At 39.7% G+C, this 25,813-nt stretch overlaps 1 protein-coding gene across 2 annotated transcripts in view; it reads left to right on the top strand.

Annotated features, from left to right (window-relative positions):
- Nucleotides 1-25,813, top strand: part of gria4a (glutamate receptor, ionotropic, AMPA 4a) — a 91,624-nt gene that overhangs the window by 56,487 nt on the left and 9,324 nt on the right. For both annotated transcript variants that reach the window (XM_041045775.1, XM_041045774.1), the window contains exons 11-15: nt 4,144-4,350; nt 6,354-6,569; nt 7,237-7,397; nt 18,332-18,530; nt 22,633-22,880. In XM_041045775.1, the coding sequence (XP_040901709.1) occupies nt 4,144-4,350; nt 6,354-6,569; nt 7,237-7,397; nt 18,332-18,530; nt 22,633-22,880 (1,031 nt within the window). The remainder of the gene's footprint in view (nt 1-4,143; nt 4,351-6,353; nt 6,570-7,236; nt 7,398-18,331; nt 18,531-22,632; nt 22,881-25,813) is intronic.

The raw sequence follows: 25,813 nt of genomic DNA, 5'->3' as shown, positions 1-25,813 counted from the left end.
CATATTCTCTCTTTCTCTTTATCTCTCCTTCTCACTTTCCCCTTTTCTGTTTCTATCTTCTATTCTCCCTGTAGCTATCTCTGTTTGTATTCTGATCTGCTCCTTCATCTTTCTTCTGTAGTTTCATGCAGCCAACACGCCACACATCCTTCCCTCCAGTCGCTTTTCCACCTATTGCTTTCCCTCCTTCCCTCCCTTTCTTTTCCTTTCAGCCTCATGATCTTTGCCATTCTCCCATTTTTTCTCATCTTTTCACCTTCCCATTTTTGCTATGCCCAGACTCTCATGACACCACATGACACCCAAACATGACGCTTTCTACCGAGCAGTAACTACTACATGCACAAACATCCAGTACACACACAAACGCACTCGCACACAGCATTGACATTGCTACCTTCACACCGAGACAAAAGCATCTGGGGCAAACTGATAAGAAACCTTAAGGAGGCTTTAAATTGAAACAGTGCCACTGTTGGCAGAGCTCCCGTTGGTACGTGTGTATCTGTTTGTGTGTGTCTGTTTATGTATAGTTACATAACGCAAAATTTACTCAACAAAGTAGCCTGCTCTGATTTCAAACACTTGACCTTATAACATGATAAACCTGAGGGTAATTTGATGGAGGAAGCAGTGCAGATGGCTGCATTCTCCTTGTTAACACAAATTAAGAAAATGATTCCCCTTGAGAATCAGTGATTTAAGATGAAAAATTAAGCCAAAAAAAAAAAAGCACTTTTTCATGGCACGGGCCCTGATATGACAATCTCCCACTGGATCCAGTCAGCTAGTTTGGATATGTGGAGGAACAGTTCAGCTGACTCTGTCTAAAGGTAATGCAAAAAATCACTTTATTAGCACATCTGATGCTCATCCATTAAAATGCTGCATCTTGTTTGTTTAAAGCTGTGGTAAGTCATTTATTTCTATTATTTTCTACTTGAAATCTGTTCCAAAGCACATCTTAATGTGGAGAGTTGCTGTCAAAGGCTTCCATGACTCAAACTCATTGAAATATTCCCTTTTAAAATGTTTGAGTGAGCCTCACCTTTCTAACCTATCAGAGAAGACCAAAGCCAGAGGTGGTAGCTTCCAGCTCTCAATCAATATGTGAACACACTTCTGGTCTACTACTCCTCTTGCACCGATTCTTCAAGCTAGTTTAGCTGCATGAAGAAGCTGCTATGACTGACTCACAGACTACCAACTGCTGCATTAGGCAGATGTAGGCGAAGGGGTGGGCAGTGTCCCTCTCCCTGCTCTGCGAGTGTCACAGAGCAGGGAGAGGGACAGTTGTGAGAAGCAGAGTGGTTTGCTTTTGACTGTCATGCTAGCACTATCTTGATTCCCAGATTTACAGAAAAAGGTGTAGGTATAAGCTTGCACCAAATATTACAGGCAGCTTAGTGTCATCTTTCCTCACAAACTGAAATGTCACATTTTTGTCAGTACCGTTTGGTGGGTATGGTGAATTGAAAAACGAAATGTAATCATACAGTATTTAGGTGACTACTTTAAGTCACACCGACATTGTACTTTAAAACGTTTTTTTTCCGCTCACATCTTAATTTTAGTCTTTATCCCTGCTACAGAGCAGTGTTGATGGCTGTGCTGGTTTATCAGAGGGAATTTACTTGAAACTGTTTTGCTGTTCATTAACACTATGATTCATGTTGAGTCAGTGGAATGAGCGCCCCAGGACCTGCTAATGTCTCCGATAATGACATTTTAGGAGAAACGGACGAGTTTTTGTATTTGATGAGGACAATGATGATGATGTTGGTGATAAAAGTGTAAAATGTTTGAGACAAATGCTCAGCATAAATTAAGAACTGAAATCTTATTTGTGTGGTTGTTTTTTGGAAGCAATGTATTATTATTTTTACATATCTTGTACTGATGACTGAATAATGGTTTGTGAGAAATATGGTAATGTAGTTTCTTTGGGTGTTTTTATTTGTTTTAAAATGTGTATCTGTTTCTCAGCCTTTCATATGTAAATGTAAGATTACTCTCATTACTTGATATTTGTTGTTATGTGCTCATGCACTAAGGAAGAGGAATGCACATCCCAATGAAAATTTTTGTCAACTACAGGACAAGTGGCAGACCAACTCAGTTCATTTTAAAACTAACAAACCATCAGGAAGAAAACAGAGTTGTTAGATCGAAAATACTGCTGAACTTACTTTAATTCTACAGCCGTGCTCGTGACTCTGCAAGGCTGTACTTTGGAACAGTGGTGCTTTGAGCTAAATGCTAACATCAGAATGCTAACATACTCAGAATCACAACTATAGCATGAGGATGTTTATCAGGTATAATATTTACCATGTTCACCGTAATAGTTTAGTGTGTTAGCATGCTTTGCTAATTAGCGCTAAACGCAAAGTGTAGTTGAGGCTGATGGGTCATTAGTTTTTTGTAGGCATTTAGTTATAAATCAAAGTACGTGACAACTATTTAATAAAAGTACATCTACAAGAATGAATTTTTTTTTTTACATCTGGATACATGAAATTGTTTAATTTCAAGCTCTTTGTTTACTGAAGAGAAAGAGGATCAATTTCTAAATCCAGCTTCCCTTTGTAGGTTTTGTTTGGATTGTTCAGTTTCAATTGTATGGTTTTCTTTAATCACTCTGCCTGTCTTTTTCTAATCTACACTTGCTTTCAATGTTATTCAGTTTCCTGTAGTGAAGATTGTTCTGTCGATTCCCTGTTACTTCTGTCAGAGTAATTTTATTAATCATTTGACACCTTTTAAAACTTGTCAGTCTAAAGATACTCCTCACTTTAACTGTTCATGTTTTCACTGTGAATCAATTTCCTGAATGAAGAATTCAGTACAAAATATATTATCGTTTTTTATTGTGTTTTATGATCTTCATAAACCGTTTCGTAGCTTGGGAGTGTTGGATATTATAAATGCCTGTTTGATTAATTAAATCAGATTAGTCTTTGATTAAAAAGGGTTTGATAGCATTTTAATAGGCTTGGTTTCAGTTGGATTAAAGGGTGAGCAGCCTCAGGCATAATACCATAACTCACTGCTCCTGATGGATACGCTGTCACTCAAAAGTCTGTGTGCGTTTGTGTGTGTGTTTCTTCTCTCTGTGGATATCCTAGCTGCTGCAATGTGTGTGCATGTTTCTTTGTGATCACATAAATGCTTGTGTCCATGCATGTGTGTGTCATTCCTAATATACTCACCATCTCACTAGACAACATTAAACAAATCTCTTTGCTTTCATCTTTGTTAACTGCATGCACAGAAATCATTTTACCTTTTACGACACATTACCAAAGCAGCAGTCTTCCTCCCTTTTTCTTCTCACTCTCTGTATTTTTCCTTTCCCTTGTACATTTCTCTCCTCTCAGCATTAGTGTTGCTCTGAGTCAGGTGAAGGTCCCAGTGGAGTCATGTAGAGTCAGACAAAGGCATAAAACAAGGCACTGGAAGTCAGAAATACAAGATATAAAACATCTACCTCAGACATGGCCTTTTAAAATCCAGCTCTAATATTTTTTTCCCCGTTTTATAAACTGTGCACCTGTTTCTATCAAGTGTGTCTGTGAGACATGTTTCACCTTTACTAGTTTAAAAACTGGAAATACATACAGTGCAAATATGTGACTTTTAGACTGTCTTTATTATCCAAGATGTATGATAAAAGAAGTCTCTCATAATATATATATATATATATATATATATATATATATATATATATATATATATATATATATATATATATATATATATATATTTGAGTTCTAATGTTTTGGTTTAATAGTGGTTGGTTATGTGGTTGGTATCCAGTTTCATTTCTTAAAGCAGAATTTAATTCTGGCTGCAAAGTTGTATTTGTGTATTGCACAGAGCTGTGTCCCTCTGGGTATGATAAAAAAAAAAAAAGAGAAAAAGTAATACAAGTTTCTTTTGAAAATGTATATACTTTTATTTTTTCACAGGAATAATTTTCATTGGTATCATTTTTCTTTGAATGTGTTTTTCCCTTGTACAGCGTTTACAACCAGACCACTGGCTCTTCTTGATAAGTTTTTATTTTCCTTCTTTTAATAATCGTTGCTGTCGTGTTCCTCCAAACAGATGTGTCTTTCTCCCCTTCTGCTGGTTTTGTAGGAGGGTCCCTACGTGATGCTGAAGAAGAACTGGGAGCTTTATGAAGGCAATGACCAGTACGAGGGATACTGTGTGGACTTGGCTTCAGAGATTGCCAAACACATCGGAATCAAATACAAGATCTCCATCGTACCGGATGGGAAATATGGAGCCAGAGATCCAGAGACAAAGATATGGAATGGCATGGTTGGAGAGCTTGTGTATGGGGTAAGTTTTATTTATTAATTTGTCTGTTACCTTTATGATTAATTATTTTATTAAAGTCTATATGATTCCAGAAAACTGTAGAGAATGCCCATCAGAAGCTCTCAGATCCCAAGATGATATTTTCAAATTTCTTGTTTATTCACTTTTCTTCAATTCAACTTCAACCTAAGTTTATTTTAAGTGCCCATCACCCAAATAGTCTCTGGCATACCTTACAGGATGAGGTACATTGCAAACATTAGTTACTGAAATACAACAACAGGAATGAGGTTAAGAAATTAATGAAGTTAATATAGTAACAATAACAAAGCATGAATCAGTGACAGAATGAGGGAACATAGCACAGAGAAAAAAGATGAGGTTTAAACCTTGGTTCAACTAAGATTAAGTAACTACCAAAATAGTCTTCAATGAATTTTCTGTCATTTGTTTAATTGATTAATCCAGTAATTCATTTAGCATCACAACGTTGTAAAAGACTGTTTTGTTGAACCCACTTTATTTCAAGGTATTGTGTTACAGCCCCAGTTCAAAATGGATTAAATCTGTACTTTATGTCAATAGTCTATACATAATAACCCACAATGTCACATGTTCAAATACTTAAGAATGAAAATGTACTGTATGCACAGGGTAGGAGAATATAACAGTTTCAACAGCATAACGTAATGCAATTCTGTACAGCAACATCACAAATCTCACAAAATGAGAAATGCTTAAAATAACCCTCATATAGTATACAAACTTGTCTCAAGCTCTGCGTCTCCTTAGTTACCATGTCATGTCCTGCAGAGATTCTGTGTCTGGAAGGCTGCACTTATTTCTTGAGAATTTGGCAAGCTGGTTAATTATGCTATTGACGCCCATGCACAGTCTGGGATTTCACATCGGTGTCTCAATGCAAACTTTATCAACATGCAGAAGACAATGTCAGTCGTCACTTTGCGGAAGAGTGAAAGTGGAGACGCTGCTGCAGAACAGCGACAGAATTAATTAGCCTCCAGAATCCGTATAGTGGAAGGTGACACAGCAGAACCGCTGCCTTCCCTAATCACATTTGATTTGTTCCAAACACTCGTCTTTCCGATGACTCTTCTGCCACATAGAGAAGATTTCAGCACTTTGTCCTCTATGCCTCTTCACAGTTGCTTTTATATCTTTATGTCCTTTACTGTGTGTTTATCTTTGTGACTTTCTTCTCCTTTTTTTTCATGTTGTTTACTTTTGTCACCTGCTTTCTAGCTCTAATTTATTTCATCTCTCTTTCTGCTGTGCGTGGTGTGTTTTTATATTCCTCTGCCCTTCCCTCCCCTGTTTTCTTTCCATATCACTTCAGACTTCCTTGTCTTTCTTTCGCTGTTTATTCTCCTCACATTGTAACATCAGCACTCTTTGTAGTGAAAGATGTTATTTGATATGCTGTTATTGTAGCTTCTCCGTTAAGACTGCAGACGCTGTTTAGATGTACTTAGCTACTCAAAAACAGATACTTGGTGCTGAATGAATGATGTTTCTGACTCTTTCAGATTTTGCATGTGTGCACACGCATGCACATGTGTATGAGACCTTGTTGACTAATTAATATTCTGGCAGTGTCACTTTCATGCCTATGTATGAATTACTTCTCTGTCATTCTACTGGATTTCCCTGTAGCTTTACTCTCTCTTTCAACTCTTCGTTCTCCCCCTTCTTCTCTCAATCACAGCACAAATTCCCTTTCTGTGCATCCCTTATTTCCTTCATCCCCTTCCCTCTGTTGGTCCTGCTTCACACTCCACTGATCCTATAGTGATCTTGTCCACTATAACTGCCCTTTTGTGTTTCAACTTTTCTTCCTCCTTCCTTTATCTTTCTCTACAGACTTTCTCCCTCTGCAGATAACAGAGCTCACAGACAGTTCCTGCTCATCTGTTTCACATGTAGTTGTTACAAATTAACTGCAGTACTCTATCACTAAACTAAACTAAATGCATGCTTTTCTTCCAACGCCTTCTTTTTTGCAGAAAGCAGAAATCGCTGTAGCCCCGCTGACCATCACTCTGGTGAGAGAGGAGGTGATCGACTTCTCGAAGCCCTTCATGTCTCTGGGTATCTCCATCATGATTAAGAAGCCCCAGAAGTCTAAACCAGGTGTTTTCTCTTTCCTGGACCCACTGGCCTACGAGATCTGGATGTGCATTGTGTTCGCTTACATTGGAGTCAGTGTTGTGCTATTTTTGGTGAGTGATTTTTAAAAACTAGATGTCAGTTGAGCTGCAGGACTGTAACAGTTGGAAGAGTTATTGGCGGCTTGGGTTCAGGGATGAAAGAATTGAGACTTCTTTTCATAGCAGTTTGAAAACTGGACTGATCATGCATGTTGATCTTTCTGAGAATGCACTGAATGTTTTACAGATTTTTAAAATCTTTCAATAAATTAATGCGGTTAATAATTTCTCAAGTATGGTGACACTGCCTTTATCTCCTCAGCTTAAATGTCTTTTCCAGCTTTTGTACAGAAAATCATTGGGTGCTTAAAGGCATCATGGCAACATGACAGACAGCTCTGTATGCAAGATATGCAAATACTTCATGTAAGATTTAAAGAAATGCAAGTTCACATAGTCCAGATCATGTTTGCATAAGTCCTTTGACACCAGAGTGTCTGCATATCCAAAGAAATATTTTCCTCTTCCACAGCAGTCACAAAAAATTTACCCTTTCTAGTTTTGTTTGCATTATTTAGCTGTTACAATCATTACTGAGCAAATTTCTCTCTGAGCTCATTTGCTTTTGTCTGAGTAAGACCTTTAGACCTTTTTATTCTGATACACTTGCACTCGTATTTCTCCCTTCATAGACCTCTAAATGATCTGCAACATCTTTTCTTTTCCTTTGCTGTCCCAGGTGAGTCGCTTCAGTCCATACGAGTGGCATGCAGAGGAACCAGAGGAGGGTGCGGCGGAGCAGGGCCCCACTGACCAACCTCCCAATGAGTTTGGCATCTTCAACTCCCTCTGGTTCTCACTGGGAGCTTTCATGCAACAGGGCTGCGACATCTCACCACGGTAAGGGGGGGAAATGGAGTGTGTGAGACAAACAGAGAGCATTTGTGAATGCTTGTGTCAGACAGACATAGAATGAAAGTATTTGAGTCAGTAGGCAGGATGTGTTCATAAGAGTGTGTGTGGGCTGGGAATAGCGTGTGTGTACGTCTAACTGTCTGCAGTGTTAGAGTGCTGTAGTATTAGGCTTTGGTGATTCAGACTGTTGACAATGTGAATCACCCCTCTTAGCACTTTTCTAGCTTTCACTGAACTGGGCTGAGATTCCAAGACACAGTGTGTTACCAAAGCTTAAAATGTGCTAGAAATGCACACGCAGACACAAACACACGCACACATGCACACAAAAAACAAAAGTGAGAAGAGACCACCTGCACACAGTCCAACGGTCATGTCCACATGAGTGTGCAGTGGTGAGAGATTTAGCGGTTTTCTAGGTGTGCATGAATTTTTAATGCACCACTGAAGAGGCAGAGTCCAGCTGTATTTTTAGAATATTTATAAGAATATGGCATTTTATTATTGATAACCTCAGAATGCAGTTTAGTGAAATATTCATGGCCATCATCCTCAAGACCTTTAGGGAGCAAATCTAAGGAGAGAAGGGGCAGTGGGGAAAGCTTCATACCAAAAACAAACGATAGAAAAGAGTGATAGATGATGAGCTGAAAGAAGGACAAAGTGTGAGTGGTTGAGCAAAATGTGTTTGAGCTTGAGAGAAGTGTGCAAATGGTACTTCATCATAGAGATATGAAATGTGCGGTACGCCAAAGATAAATAGTTACAAATTTTGTTTTAATTTTGATATGCACAATCGTGACATTTTTGCTTTTGCATCCCATTTTGGTGACACCCTTAGTGAGAAGTAATCATTGCTGTGATGTTTTGCCCTGAGTTTAGGCACTGCTTCATCATGTTATAATGAAAGCACTCTCAATGTAAACAGAAGCTTCCTACTTTTCTTGAACTCTCTGTTTGTTCCAGACAAAGTTCTGTTGTTGCTCTCACAGTTTCTCTCAAACATTTCTACTGTATTCCCATTAGCATTTCACATTTGAGAAAAAAACAAAACTTCTACCTCAGCTGCCCAAACTTCTCCCCCCCCTTTCTCTCTTTCATCCATCTCTTTCACTCTCTTTCTTTTCCTCTCTCCTCCGACACCTATCGTCTCCCACTCCTCCACACTTTACTGTGACTGACAGGCCAATTCTAACCCCAACACACAAATTGGAAAACGTTCACATCAGCTGCACGCAGCCACAATCACGCAAGCACACAGGATGTGCACGCAAATACACAGACACTTTGCAGACATTGCTTACACACTTATGCAGAAAAAACACCCAGTGTGTAGTTTCACAACAACCCAACACACACGCAGACCTCGCTTTCACTTGCGGGCTCTCTTATAGATGTGTGCGCATAAGCTACAGCTGTCATAGCGATAATGTGATACTTAACATGAAGCAAGTGTTCGTCATATAAATCACCCCACTCTGTCACTTCCAATACAGCACAACTCCTCTATAGGCCAGGATTACTACACTCATAAATGCCAGATTATATGCTTAAAATGAGAAATATAAGTGACAGCACTTATATACTTTTTCTGCTTCTTGTTCTTTCCCCTTTTTTTTTACTAGACTTTTCACACAAGAGAAGAGGTTTCAATGTAAACCTATGTCTGAGATGCCTTTCTCCTGGAACTACAGCTGTATTTGGTGTGACTCTGTTTCCAGGATGGTCTAGGAGTAAACTTATGGAAGCATTTATTTGAATCAGGGGTATGCAACCCCCTGATGTGTGCAGAACAAAGCTTTGGAGGTGCATGACATTTAACTGTAACATAGAGACATACCAACAAACATTAGCTAAATTATTGCTTCATAATAAGGAGGTCACAGCTGTGGTGGAAGAGTGAGAGAAAGCTTTGAAAGAGCAGCACATGACACTGGTGGTAAGACAAACAAAACATTTAGGAGTCCAAACTATAGATTAGATGCAGAAAATGATAATCCCACTCCTTTTTAAATGAAAATGTGATTTGGAGTGAGTGCACAGGCCTTATTTTTTCATTGATACTGTTTTCCAGTAGTCCTGCACCCCCATCTGTGATGAGTGTGATTACTACTGTTACTATGAACAATGAAAAGCAGCAGCAGCACCCTGTACAGTAAAGGGTTCAGTATGCTAGAAACAAACTAATTAATACATCATGGTATCTGACCATGTCTAAAAGCAAAAGTGTTGAAAGAGAGGGGGAGACACAGTGAATCATATAAATGGCATCATATAAATGTTTCACTTGGCTATAGGTATGAAAACTGATGGAAAGAGTGAGAAAATAGAGGAAAATTTCAGATCTCGCACACTTTTGCATGTGCACACACTTGATCATTTGCTACATAAAGTGGCCATACTTGTCAGGTTGTCGTTTTTTGGAAAGTTATAAAAGATGTCAGACGCAGTCCTTAGATCCCAGCGTTGAGATTGTTTAAAACAGTGTGAGATGATTTAATAATAAATAAATAATGCTTTGTTTTAAGCATACTGAAGCTCTATGCAGGATACAGTAAGTTAGTTCTACAGTGTTTATGTGAACTATCTAGTTATTAGTCACTGTCCCACTTACCAGAGGTCATCGTCATTATTGATAACCATCCAGGTCAACTGACATGACTGAAGCTCCCTGCTCGAACACTTGTCAATGTGTCTCAGTGGCTCTGAGGCAAATGTAAGCTAAACGCAGATGGAGTGAAGCTTCGATACATTCGACTCGCTCTGCTACCATCACATATTACAGTCTCTGCTCATCGCACAACATTCCCAGCACACTGGTCTATTTAATCTGTCATGCTCTGCTCCCTTTTTTGTTCTGCCTAAGCTTCTACTGCTACTCCACTCACTGCAAGCGTTGCTGCATCATCATTATAATCACCATCATCATGCTGCTTTCACATAGCATTTAATCATCATCACCTCCACCCCAGCATCCACCTGTAGCCACTGATTGAAGGAAGGGAAATTTGTTATCGTCATTCCCCAAGCTTAAGTGTGTGCTGCAGGAAGTGATGAGGCATGACTGACTTGTTTAGACGTCAAACATTGACTGTACCTTGCATAAAACCATTCCACAGACACTGACTGACTGAAATACCAAGGTGACGACACAATTTATGATTGTGGACGAAGGGGCAGAAAATTAAAAAGGGGTAATGTTCAAAGAGTTAAATTAAGTTGTTCATCAGATTCATTGATGAAGAAATGAAATAAGCCTGCAGACCAGGCTTTCTGCCATAAAACCATATGATGGATGAGCCTCCACTGTTACACTGTGCTCTGCAGGAACACTAGATCATGTCCTTAGAAAAGGAGACGTGTCGTGCATATCATCATGTCGTATCATTTTTCTGTCCCTTCAGTACATTTCCAATTCTTTTGTTCACCTTTGCAGGCAAGCCAAATCATAATGCTAACTTCACAGCTGACAGCAGAAATGTGTTATAGCTCCAGCAAAGACAAAGATACTATCAAATCATAAGACATATTCCTACTACAATATTTAGCATTTAAGTTTACATTAAGAACATATAATAGCATGTTCACTTATTCACTGTCTCAGTCTTCAAACAAACAGCACACTGAGCTAATTACTCATAAAGGAGAATAAATAATAGAACGGGAGAACATTTCTTGCTTGGTGTCTCTACTCACCAAGAGTTTCACTAGTCCACAGGGTCTCAATTACAGAGCATAGCGCTCTCCTGCGTGATGTGTTGATTTAGGCCAATAAGGCAGGCGCAATTTTACATGGAAATCTGGGCTAGTGGAGCTTTAGTTTCTGTGTGCATCAATGATCAAATAAATTCTTTAAAAAATACTATTCTAGGTGGAAATAGTGAAGGATTTAATGGAGCTGACTTTGTTGACATGTCATGACACAAAATGCATCACTGAATATGAGTTTGAATCCAATGATCAAATGATGAAAGCAAAAAATACAACTTAATATGTTTTATCATATTGGTCCCATGATAGACTCATGCCTTATCGCCAGCTATATTACTTTCTCAGCACATTATCCAGTTTAAGCCATTTAAAACAGTTTCTCTTGTCTGGCACTGGTGAGTTGATGGGCATCGTCATACCAACCACAACCCAACTCTGTCAGACGCAGCTTCATTTTCCCATTACTTTTTCCATCTTCCATACACCTGCCCCAACCATGATATTCTCACTTTTGTTCTGATTTTATCCTCCCTCGTCTCCATCCTGATGCCTCTATCATCTCCGTCTAGTCAGCAGGGATCCGAGTACTGAGGTTGATTTTTACTGTGGAGCTAGGAGTAAAGGGAAGGAGGCTGCTTCTACCAGAAGAGATTTTCTTACAGACTGGGTTGAATTCCTTTGTGTCTGTTGTATGTGTTTATTTCGGAGTGTGTTTGTGTGTGTGTGCTTTGGTTTACTATTTATATTTCTTCTTGTGTTATCTCTTATCCTAGTGTGTCTTATAACCTTTATGACCATCTGTTGGCCAACTGGTCCATGTGTCTACACTAGTTTTTTGACTTTATACACTGTGTATATGTGTGTGAGAGACTGTGCATGTTGTGTATTGTGCATTGAGCTGCCATAGTAGGTCCATTGGTATTCAGCGTGGGTCCGCTCTTCCTGCTGCAGTCATCTCTGCAGTCTGGGAGACACAGTGTAGCACACATTCCTACTCAATTCTCCCACTTTCTTTCTTTCTTTCTTTCTTTCTTTCTTTCTTTCTATCTATCTATCTATCTATCTATCTATCTATCTATCTATCTATCTATCTATCTATCTATCTATCTATCTATCTATCTATCTATCTCAGAACGCCACAGTGTCTTGCTTTGTAGTCTAGTCATCAACTTTGGTAATGGACATTTCCATAGCTAGAAATTACCATTCTCGTGTGTGTGGTGGTATGTCTGCATGAAATGCATTAAACTCTTCTTTCTTCAAGACGCATAAATACGGTCTCTTGCAAACCCAACAACTTGTATTTCTTTCACCTTTCCAATCAAGCAGAAAGTGATGGCAGGCAGCAGAGATGAACACATTCACACACACTCACACACACTGTCAGAGTGACCTTGAGGTGGCATTTGCACCACCCACCTGTCATCTTTGGGTTTCTAATATAATAATGTTGGTGATTGGCCTGGTCACCGCATGAATGGTGGGACCGAGGTAATGGACAGTTAGTTGATGGGACTGGAAATTTTAAAAAGTGGAAATGAATAAATTCATGTCAAGTCGAGTCTGTTTTATTCATACAGCTCCAAATCATAACAGAAGTTATCTCAGGCCACTTTTCAGATAGAGCAGGTCTAGACTGTACTCTTTAATATTATTTACAGAAACCCAACAGTGGTAAGGAAAATCTGCCTTTTAACAGGTAGAAACCTTGAACAGAACCAGGCTCAAGGTGGTCGGCCACAGAAAAGTGACGGGGTGTACATTGAGAAAGACCAAGAGCAAGTACGGGAGAGGGGGAGAGAGGTAAGCTGATCCCCAGTGAACATCCCAGAGGGATTGGATCTGTCTCTGTCAATAAACACCTGAAATTACAGCTCTCCTGTGTTGTGTGTCTGTGTGTGAGTGTGTCTGTGCATGTGTATGTGAGTGTGCATATGTTTTTGCTGCTGGGTGAGGGCACTTTTGAGTAAATGGCTGTGGGTGTCTTGAATAGTTAATGGTAGCAACAGATCCAGCTAATGGCATGACTGACTAACTACAGTGCAGTACTGAACCTTACTGACTAATTAATGACTACTCTCAAGGTCACTGATTAGAGCCCAGTCAACCCTGTGTTTATGAAGTTCACCAGTAATAGTTATTATCAAACAGCTGTGCTTCCCTTTCCAAGAACATCATACACACTATTAAGTGGCAAACTTATCATGTCTGTCACCATCAAAATTAGTTTTTGACAAGCTCATGATTTACATTATCAAATGGAACACATGCCACCCGTGATGTCTGGTGTGTCCGAAGACATTTGAAAATACGATTTCATCATTTTTCTTGCAGGCAATGCAAGGCAAGTTTGTTTATAAAGCACCATTCAGACACAAGGTAATGCAAAGTGCTCTGCAGAGGCATAGAAATACTGTACGTCAAAAATAAGACATTAAAATAGCATTCAAAAGACAATAAAAACAGTTAAAAGACAAGTTAAAACAAACAGAAAGCTAATGTATAGCCATACATTAAACATAAAACATTAAGAAGACAATAAAAACAAACAAATGCAAAAGCAATCACATAAATAGTTAAATATTAAGATGGAGTCATATATTTAATTTATTGGAAAGCTGCAGGAAACGATAATGTTTTAAGCCCTGAATTAAATTAGTTGACAGTTTTAGCAGACATCTGGACATAAAAGAGAGAGAAAAAAAAAGTCATAATTAGAAGACTTAGTTACTTGAACCTAACCGTGTTTTGGAGCATTTGCTTAAATGACTGATTCTGTTGTTTTTCTTGAAAAGTCAGAGAATCAGCAAAGTTACTACAGTTAATCCTGTGTATTTCTTACAGTCGTATGCTCCTGTATGTGTGTTTGTGTGTGTGGTTTTGGATTAGCAATTGCATCAACTGGTTTTTCTGTGCGGATGATTGTGACTACTGTAATATTTGTCAGCAGACAAAAAACTAGAGGGTTGAACTATGGGAAACATCTTTGTCTTTCATTAGTTTTCATAAAGATGAAAAAGAAAACATGTGCAGGACCATACGCACACAAACTCACACACACACAGCCTAAAACTGCAGTCTGATTTGTTAGGTGAGAAAATCCAGATGCATTGAATGAAAAGAAACTGCTTAGCTCAGAACTGTGTGTGTGTGTGTGTGTGTGTGTGTGTGTGTGTGTGTGTGTGTGTGTGTGTGAGAGAGAGAGATAGTATGAGAGTGTGTGAGAAAGAAAGAGGAACAGCATGCCATTAATCTTTCACACAGAGGATTGCAGAGGCAATCTGTTGGCTATCATAGATGATACATGACCTGCTATAGAATGACTCGCCTGTTGCATACCAACACACACAACACAACTACACACTCAGGCAGCACACAAATTTACGCTGCCTCACACACACGTGCACACTCGTACAGACATAAAATAAAATCAAGGCCGTCACTTCCAAATCCCATCCACATACACCAGAAATGCACATGTTCTGTACAGCGGCAAAATATATCTGCACATATACACATATGCTTGTACACATGCATGCCTGCACATGTGGTCTCACCTCAATCAAGCACGCTCCGTCGATCTTTAGTAGGTAAACATGTTCTCCAACTTTGCTCCAAGGCCACCATGCACTGGTTAATACCGCCCTCTCTCTTTTTCATTCACATGCACACACACATGCACACGCACACGCACACACACACACACACACACACAAATAATCAAGGACCACACATTTAGAAGTAGACATGTTGTTCATCATGTCCTCAACCAATTCATTTTCCTCTTCTCTTTAGGATGGCTGTCTTTCATGGCCCCTGAGACACAGAACCATTTTAGATTCTCTTTCTGAGATTCTCAGAAATCCTTACCTGAATTTAAGTTGACAGGATAGAAGGAAAGATTTTTTTTTTTTTAAATTCAAACAAGCGTGCCAAGGGCAATTCATTTCAGGCTAACTGTGTAGGTCTAATGTAACGTTGTCACTATCCTAAATAAATTTGTTGTAAAAATGCACTGTATGCATTCTGCTGCTGCAGGTGAATTAATGGATGTAAGAAATCCATCTGTCAAGCAAATGTCTTCCAACAAAATACAGCTGGGATGCAGTTTGGTGCTGATGAATGTAGATTATATTTGTTTTTGGGTGACAACGCTAACGCAAGAAAGGACTGCTCCATTCAGCTGATGAACTTCAAAACTGAAAATAAGGGGCACTAAATAAGTTCATTTTCAAAAGCTTATAAGAAACTGCATGTACATTCTTGTTGTACTGTGTGGGCTTCCTCCTGCTGCTTTTGTTCCCTTAATTTAAACTTTTCCAATAGAGACATATACTGTGTTTCACTATATTTGCTGTCTGTTTATACACCAGCTCCATTACATTGTACATAAAAAATGTTTACTCTAAATAGTAGGGGGTTAAAGGAAAGTGTTACCAGAAAACTCTTGGTCACATGTTACAGTCACCTAAAGTGACATTCCCAAAATGTAATGTACACAAATCAATCTATGCATCAGCTCTTAAGCATCTCTCGATCTTTGTCTTCCTCTTTTTATCTGCGCTGTTGTCATCCTCTTTAGCTTTGCTGTGTGCATTTGTTGCTCCTTGTTTTTCTCAGTGTCCGTTCAAATCACATAGTCACTCCATCAGGTCAGATTAAAATGCTGTCACAGCTCGTTTACCAGCTAACCAATCAGACCACACACCCCTGTTGGCCTCTGTAGGAGACCCTGTAGAAGTTATGAAAATGAGTTTCTAAGTATGCCAACCTTGTTCCTTCCTTTTCTTCAGCTTCTCCATCTTCTTCTTCCTCCTGAACACTATCATTATCATCTTTGGTATTCTGAGCTGCAAGACAAGCATTTGCAGTAATATTACTTTTTATACCATAATTTTTTTTTTATTATCATTGTCATATAAGCAGCATTTTTATCAGTAGCAGTGACAATGTTCTACTCAAAGATAGTCAAATAAATGTTTTTAGTCTATGGTCTCTTGTCCATTGCTTTTGAAAGTCATCATTTTCAGTGCACATCTGTCTCTGCCAATTCATCGCAAATTCTCATCTGGTTGAAAAACAAAATGTGTACTAATAAATATAAAACACAACCTAACAACTCTTTCTCGGGGGAGTCCATCACAGTATATGGCAGTTTCATTAATTCAGGTAAACAGATCAATGTCTCAAGGACAAAGACTATCAATTCGTATTGTGTGTGTGTGTGTGTGTGTGTGTGTGTGTGTTTGAGGATTAAGAGGTGTGCTGGCTTTTGAAGAGCAGCAGAATGCACAGTTGCTCTAAAAGGTGACAATTTATGCCGAGTCAGGCGTCACTGCACCTCTCATCTCTCCCACTGCTCTTTTCTCTCTCGAGCACACACTCCTTAAAATCCAACCCATCCAAAAAATAATTTGCATATCACCGCTTTCACATCACAGTGGAGATATCACGAAACAGCTAATCAGTGTTTTTATAATAACATGACAATGTTTAATGTGAAAGGTGTTGCTTGTAGAGATGAACCCTCAGATAATTATCACACGGTTCTGCAATTTTTCTCAGTTCTACTATTTTCAGCTCTTTCATCTCATTGTGTTTTTTTTGGGGGGGGGGATTTGGTTCACTCTCACAGCGCTCATAGCATCAGCAGGCACCTTATTAGGCAGAACAACAACAAATTTGAGAAGAGTCATCAGCTTATATGTGCACATATGAAAATTTATTCAGTGACTGCAAATAATTTGGCCAGTCAGGCCAGAGACACCAATTTGGTTTTCCGGTCAGCCGAGGTGTATATAATGATCTATATGGTATCCAGTAGACTAGACAGAGATGTGTTTAATTCACTGGTACATTTTTCAAGGCCCCTTCACAGAGGCCCCTTCTCTGCAGTGAAAGGAGCCAGGATCACCGGTAATCACTCACAAAGAGCAGTTAATGCTGAGGGACCAGTGTATCGAGTAGACAATGCATTTGAACCAATGTTATGAGGGCAGACTAGTATCACTTCAAATTTGATGAGAAAGTGTTCAGAGGTAACAAGTTTCCGTGGGATAGAATCCGGTTGTGAGTGCAGTGAACAAACTGTGTGAACCCAAAAGTATCAAATAAATATGAGCAAGTATACTGTAAGTGCCTGAAAAGCTTTACTTAGAGGGTCACAGGCCTCACTCAGGTGAATGTTGCAGTCACCAATAATTAGCAGGGTATGTAACAAGACCTGAGATAAATTCTCCAAATTCTTCTGAAAATTGTGAATAAAGACCAGGTGCCCTGTGCCACAAGCTGGAATGGTCGGGGTCTGTTGTCCTGGAGACAGCAATACATAGATGGTGGAGTTTTAATTCTACAGCCTCAAAGGAGTTAAAGGTAGCATCAAGATTGGAGGTTAAACTGAAAATAGACTTTTACTTTTTTATACCTTCAAGAAAACTGAGGCGCAGTTGGGCATATGTCTGTACAAATACCCTCTTCCCTTTCTTCCTCACTCTTTCTAAAGAGTGGATGTTTTATGCCGCTCTTTGTGCCAATTAGAATGTCATGATCTTTTATTGACTGCAGTGCTTAAAAGAAAACTTAACATTTTGCCTTTCTTTCTCTCCCTTTCTCTAATGTGCTCACTCTTGCTTGCTCTCCTCCCCTTTACTCAGTGAAAACAAGTTCATGTAAACAAAATGAATTGCCACTTATTTTGGTGCTTCTGTTCACAACTGGTAGATAAAGAGAGCACACGTGGAGAAAAAAGAAAGAGAGAATGGGGATAGTAAAGATGGTGGAGCACCCTGATTGCAATCTGTTTCATGTACCCTTTGTCATGTTCGAGAGTTCAAAGACAATAACTGTGGCAGTACTGTCATTTTCACAGTCATGCACACAGCAGTGTTGAAAATGCTTAAAACTACAGTGTGTTGTGTTGCATATCTCTGACTCAGGAATTAACCTTAATTTTGTTCCCTTCCCTCTCTTTTTTCCTTCTGTCTTTCTTTTATGTTCTTTTTATCCCTGTAACCTTCACCCTCATCGTTTCCTTCATCTTCTACTTGCTAATTTCTCTTATGCAATTCCTTGTCTTCATCTCCTAAATCTTGTCGTCTCTCCTCTTTTTCTCAAATCACTTCCTTAACCTTCTGTATATCCCCACCTCTCACTCTCCCCTCTTCCTTTTTTTTTTCTTCTTCCCTCACCTCCATCTGTCTTCTCTCCAGGTCTCTGTCTGGCCGTATTGTTGGAGGGGTGTGGTGGTTCTTCACCCTTATCATCATCTCCTCTTACACAGCCAACCTGGCTGCCTTCCTCACTGTGGAGAGGATGGTCTCACCCATAGAGAGTGCAGAGGACTTGGCCAAACAGACAGAGATAGCCTACGGGACACTGGACTCAGGCTCTACAAAGGAGTTCTTCAGGGTATGGTCTCAACACATTATGTTTATTTACTTGATTCCTTTTGTGGTTTCAGGCTTGTACTATGTTAAGTAAAGTTAATTTCCTACTGAGCCCAGAATACGTTCTCAGAAATTCTCAATATACCAGAGGGACTATATTCACCAGCTGTTCTCACTGTTAATACTATTTAACTAACTCAACCAGTACTGCTGAACCAGCCATGTATATACACACACACACACCTTTATTTTAAATTCTAGTCAGATTTTGACTAGAATTTTCAATGTTTCGAGGTTATATGTCATGAAAATTTACAGAGAAAGATACTTAAAATGATCTTAAAAAAATGAATGACAGTTTACTATTTCTTCTCTTCTTTGATTCATCCTGAGGGGTTATGGTAACAATTGTGATGGTGCGGACTTTTAAATCCCTAATGTTGGCCAGAGAATGTGTCTCTGCTGCGCTTGTTTTTATTGCAGTATTTCTCACTTTAGGAACAGCATTAAAGGGGTAGCATGGAGATATGAAAGGGAATATCAGCGTGAAGAAAAAAGATCCAGTAGCAGCACAGGCAGTTGGATATTGTCAGTAAATCAGTTGTTTAAAAACAAGGAGCAAAATCTTAAAGTCACTTTTGAAGTTAACTGGCAACAGGAAGCAAATATAAGGGATGTTGTCTCCTTTATTAAAACCAGATAAAAGCAAAACAGCAGCATTCTGCTCTGACTGTAGGTAGGACAAGGACGAGTGACTAATGACAGTGTAAACCGATTTACAAAAGTCCGGGTGGGAGGAGAGGAATGAATGGCTGACTTTCTCCTTCTCTTGAACTGGGAGAGCCTTTAATTTTGAAAATGACGCTAAGCTGAAATTTCTGCCTTTCAGTATTGCAGTTAATTTGTTTATAAAAGTCGATGACTTCATCAGAGTTCACGCTAAGATTTTGGAGGAGCATACTTAATAAGAAGAAAGACCACCCTGGGATTTTAATGCTTTTGATTAAAATTCTCAAACAATAATGATTAGAGTGAAACAATGTTTGTTTACCATACTACTGTCAAATGTAATCACTCTCCCACCCTGTCAAATAAAGCAATGATAATCATAAATCATAAATAGTATCGAGCGGATGGTGGATAGGGAGCTATTAACAATTAAATAGTGAGCAGGCAATGGTTGCAGAATGGAATGAAGTGGCCGAGAGGAGACCTGGAGTGGCTTCACCCAGTGACCTATTCACCCATGTGTATTGCTGCTACATAAACAAATACAAACACACACACATACATGCAATGCTGATGAAGACAGAATTTTCTGCAGACATGGGCAAAACACCAGCGTCATCACATGTTCACAAACAGCTCTGTCACATAGTCATGCTCTGTAGGAATATTCAGAATTGATTGAGTGGTCATTCATTGTGTGTGTGTGTGTGTGTGTGTGTGTGTGTGTGTGTGTGTGTGTGTGTGTGTGTGTGTGTGTGTGTGTGTGTGTGTGTACCAATTTACAGTTATGCTTAGTGAAGATGTGAGTGTGTGTGTATCTGGGGACGTGAGGGAGGCAGAGGGGGAGGAGGGAGGCTGTAGCAGACAGTTTGTGCTTCTGTGAGTGGCTCTGGCATCATCAACATAACGAGCGGGCTGAAATCTGTGGAGGGTGAAAAAGCAATTTACTCTCCCACAGCTGAGGGGGATTCGCCACCACCATTAATTATCTGTGTGTGTGTCTGTGTCTATGTGTATGTGCTCGTATGCAAGGATGCATGTATGCATATTCAGCCACGTATGCGCAGTATGAGTGCTTACATATGTGCATGTAAGTGTGTTCAGCTCACATGAGCACATTTGTGTGTATCGATGTATATTTCAAAGTGTTTTCCGTAGCACTGATGCCTGAAGGTGACTTGCAGCATCCATTTCCTCCTTCACAGCCTCACTCATTGTTAAAGAATCTGGAAAGAGTCACACCGTATTGTCACACATCCATCCCTCCAAGGCCAGACGCTGCTTTATATGTGCACAGCCATCATCATCACCGTCTCTCCTTGTCTCGCTCTCACTCTCTTCGACAGACGCGCACACACACACACGGGTGGATACATAAAATTGACACACACACATACACAAGCGCACACACATTTTGCTGGGACCAGATAGGTACATAATTTCAAAGAAGAATGTGAAATATGAGGCAAATACGATGGGTGGATGGATGGATGGATTAAACCTGTGGAATGAGAAGGGTATTAGGACTGGAGGTGTAAAGAGGGGGGAGAAGTTTGTTTTTTTTAAAGATCTTTGATGGACTTTGGCGGACAGAGGAATAAAAAGAGAAAGAAAGGAGAAAGGGCAGGATGAGGAGAGGAGGGGCCTGATGGTCCTCGGATGTGAGTGACATTATTATGGGATAGGTGTCCGTCACGCACTAACAACAACACACAGACGTGCACACACACACATGCACACGCACGCACTCACCTTCCCCGGGCAATGGTTTCGGTGGCTGAGGCCATGGCTTGTCGCTTGCAGAGCGACAGAATAACACTTTATCACCAGGAGAGAAGGGGAAGAACGAAACAGGATGCTTGTGGAGGATGACAGTTTGACTCCTCCACTTGTTATTTTCACTCTTGAGTACACACAATTCACATATACACAGACAGAAACACAACAATTCACACACTAATATGTAACACATACACATACACACACTGACATGTATGCATACACAATCTAGTACAATCTATTGCATCATGCCAGACAGAAAGCTCTTCTGTTAGAGCAGGTGACCAAATTCATAACCGCACAACCAGATCAGTGTGCCACTATTCCAGTCATAAGCTCATTTAAAGTAAGATTGATGCTTGACTTGTCAACGGAGATGTAGTGTTACATTTTAAATGTGGTTATAAATGTCATTATATGCCAGAGGATCAAAATGGAAGATGGAAGACACAGCCCTCCATCAGCAGTGTAGTTTTATTCAAGGACTTTAAGAGTTGAAAGCCTCAGCAGTTTGCTCTACATCATGAAAAAATACAGCCATAAATGAAATGCAGTAAAAACATATTTTACAGTGTCCTAATACAGTCCAATCTCAGTCCTGTGTTGTTGTTTCTGTTGCATGGAAAGCATGGAAAAACACTTGTGTCTAATCAATAAACAGCGCTGAGTGTCATTGTGTCAGAATAATGAATAGTGTGCGTTGTTTTCATCTCCCCAGTTCTCATATTTACATCTCAGATTTTCTCCTGTTTGTCTGAGTAAGGATGACATGTTGATTTGAATAATCAAATCTTTGGTTAGAGAAGCTGCTTTGGGCACCAGCGGGGGGTGAATTGCCATCCAGAAGTAGACACACAGCATGGATGCATTACCAATAACATGCTAGTCTTAAATGATAAAGCGGGCATTGTTGTGTGCTATTCCAAGGGTCAACAAATCCCCTGAAAAGCCAACAATGTGTTTTCATTTCTCAGTACTTCAAATTTCCCTGTCCTGTCTGTGGCTCTCAGCCCTAAACCCACTGATTTCTACTGAACATACAAATCTTTTAAAACAGGTCGCCCACATAAGGGCTAAGTGCTGTACTAAAACAGCCAGGCACTGTAGTTTTTTTAAAAATCAAACTTTATTCAGTCAGGAGAAAATACTGAGGACAGTTTTTAGTGGCGGATTAATTCACATTTGGCTGTTGAGTATTCACAGCAGCAACATGCTGTACGTCATGTGGGATTCACTCAAAATGAGCCACAGTAGCTGTGTTCATGGTAATGAAAGCGCATGACAACTGGGGATCATTGATGAGATTTTAATAGTTTTTAAACAAAAATTAATGTCTCTGTCACAGTAGAATAAGCTACTTAGCTACACAGGCAGTCCTTGATTATCATGATATATGATTTGTATGATTAGAGTTTGTTAACAGTATAAATATAGAATATCACCAACTTTATTATTTTGAAATCATTTGTAAGTGGCGTTTCCTTTAATGTTTCTGTCCCTGCTTAACCACAAAAACTATCATCTGTGAGAGAATTTGGCCTTGTATGTGAGCCAAAGGATGCCCATTCATTCCTAATTAACCTCTGCTCTCTCCTCTTTGCCCTCCACCATCCCAGAGGTCCAAAATAGCCGTATACGAGAAGATGTGGTCATATATGAAATCTGCAGAGCCGACTGTCTTCACCAAAACCACAGCAGAAGGCGTGGCGAGGGTTCGCAAGTCCAAGGGGAAGTATGCCTTCCTCCTGGAGTCCACCATGAACGAATACACGGAGCAGCGCAAGCCCTGTGACACCATGAAAGTTGGGGGGAACCTGGACTCCAAAGGATACGGCATTGCTACACCGAAAGGCTCACAGTTAAGGTGGGTGGAATAGTGTAACAATAGGAAACAGTAACAAAGCTGATACTGTACTATTGCTACGATATTCCACCTACCCTGCTGTGCCTTTTATACTACACCTTAATTAACCTGTCACTGCTGCCTGGTGAAAACATCTCACCCACCAAAAGTTAAGAATTTTGTTACGTCTGACTTTTTTTTAGAATTATAAGGATAATTCATACAAAATATAATATGGCACCAGTACAATTTATTTACTTACAATTCAATAGGTTTTCACCCAGCAGCAGCGATGTACGTGGACATGTGTGTGGAGTATGTAGATTACGTATTTCATCATACTTTTCTTGCCTTTTTGATTTTTTTATCCTTCTCTTCTGGCTCCCTTTTTTCTTTTGTTTTTTTTCCTGACTCTATCCTGCCATTTCTCTGCTAATTTAGGGCCTGTTAGCTCCATTTCTGTGTCCTGTGTCACTGTCATTTGTCCATCCCTATATGCTCGTATCCATCCTCTCCTCCCTGTTGCCCTCTCATGACTTTGTCTCTCCACAGGGCCACCTTACAGGTAACTCTGTCCATTTGTCTCTTGTCTCATCCCTTTGTTCCTTTCATCCACAGAAATGGTAGTCATGATGGTGATAATGATGATGATGATGATGATGAGTATAGAAGAGATTTATTGAATGACCGCGAGGAGAGGTAGAACCTCAGACTGCTGCCACTACATCCAGGGCCACAAGGGGGAATTTATAGACAAACAGGAAACAAAAAGTGAGAAATGGGAAGTAGAGGGGCCTGGACAATGGGGGGACTAGAAAGTAATCACAATGCAGGATCCCACACCAAAAATACTGAGTCACAAATGAAAAAGGAAAATGGTTCTTAAATTCTTAAGTAATTGAGTAGTAATTGAACAATGCCAAATTAAAACCCACAATAAGGAGTAATCAGTAGTTTATTAAAAAAAATACATGACAGTGTGTGTGTCTTAATAAAGACAGTGTAAGATGGAGGAAACAAATGAGAAAGCGACTGAATATAATATAGGTACTAAAGCTGGTCCTTTTGTTTTGATTTTCCCTCAGCAGACATTTGTCTGTGCGCCTTGTTAACGGCAGCCTAAAGTAACAGTCCCAGTAAATTTCACTGAGGAATGCTAGCAATGCAAATAATTCATTTTTCAGGTGACTGTGACAGCAGTATAGAGACTTTGTCTTCACAATGTGACAAGTGCCTGCTGAGGGAAAATAATTGACTAAATTTGGGAAAGCCGGACCACTTGCTCTCTCTTCTTTCCCTCTATCTCTCTCTCTGTCAGCATCTCAGATTTGCCTTATGAAAGGCAAAACACAAACAGCACATCAGCCTCACATCCCGTTCCTATAACTTTCCCCTGTGTGTGGTGCAAACAAGTCCCTCAAAACCATAGTCACTGTAGTTTATCCCATGTTTTTTTCAAAAACAACAACAACAACAACAAAAAAGGTTTTTCCGTTTATGGGGGAAAAGTGACAGACAGCGGGTGGATAGGTCTCTTTTTACACCCGCCCCTCAAAACACATTCTGGGGACTATCCACGGTTGTCTCTGGCTTCTCTCAATCAGCGGAAAACCAAGTCTACCTGGTGCACACATGTGGCTGGGAGTGTGCACGTCAGGTGAGCCTGCCTCTCCTCTCGGTGCACTAATCACATCGCTACTTTGACTTGATGATGTTGATGAGGAGAATGAATACCCTGATGATTAAAATGAATGTTAGGAATGTATGCTTTCTGAAGTATAGCTACTCTTGATATGATTATTGATATGTGACTGTTATTATCATGACTCACAGATATGTTTGAACTGTTTTCATCCACACCTCTTATGCTGATGAGATTAGTCATGGCCTGTAGCTTAGATCACCCCAGAGAACACTGTCTCTCTCTGAATCTCTTGATTATCTTTACTCAGGGAGCTGCACCTATAGAGGGTTTTACACCTTTCAATTTAGCATTGGCAAAACAACATGAAAAGTGTGTGCATATACATGTAAATAGTGAATGGAAAAGCACAATATTTGCTGAGTGGAACGAGTGTTTTACTTTCCTACATGGTCCCGAACTGACAACCTTTCAGTCACAGGCATCTCTTACCTGCAGTCTGCCATCACACACTGAGATGAGATGGGACTTACAGATTGGCAGGTGTACAGACAGGGGGGCAGACTAACAAACAAGCAGTCAGTGACTGCAGTGACCTTTTTGTAGAGATTAGCCTGGATGATTGCTGCATCTCACAAAATAGTGGTCAGCAGAGGGTAGTAGGAGACGAAAAGAACAACAGCAATGTCTTTTACAGGTAGCGGTAAAAAACAGAAGAATACCAAAGAAAGAGAGACAAGACAAAATGACTTCATAAAGGACATGTGGGGAATAAACTGACAAAATCATGCAGCTCCTGCAGCCATCCTTTTGAAGACACTTATGTGGACATTATAGTTAGGGAACAGGCTACGCATTGAGGCAATCGAGACACACTTGCAGGGATAGTGAAGTGGTGAAGACTGGCGCAGATTAAAAGTGGACAACACAGTGCTTGGTGAATATCAGAACAATCATCAGTACTGCTGGTTACTGTTCCAGTACAAATACTGCCACACATGTTCCAAAGCTTAACATAGCAGTTTAGATTTAATGTACATTACGTACCAGGAAACCACTGGTTACAGTTCATGTCAGTACAGTACCAAAATGAACTTGGAGAAATTTGAAAATTTCTCATATGTAATCCACCTTGTCATCTCTTCTTTTTTGTGAAAGTTATTATTGCATGAGGACACAGTTGAAAGCGTGGATTCTTTGAACTCTTCTGGGTGATGTGCTGAAGTGCCAGTGAGAAGCACTGACATCTGACAGCAGCAGGTTTGCTTCTAAATGGCACAGCATTCACAAGGTAGAGTATGTTTTTGAAAAA

This window comes from Toxotes jaculatrix, chromosome 9 (genome assembly GCF_017976425.1).
Source record: "Toxotes jaculatrix isolate fToxJac2 chromosome 9, fToxJac2.pri, whole genome shotgun sequence".
In the NCBI taxonomy this organism is placed as follows: domain Eukaryota; kingdom Metazoa; phylum Chordata; class Actinopteri; family Toxotidae; genus Toxotes; species Toxotes jaculatrix.
This window is presented reverse-complemented; position numbering and strand designations above follow the sequence as displayed.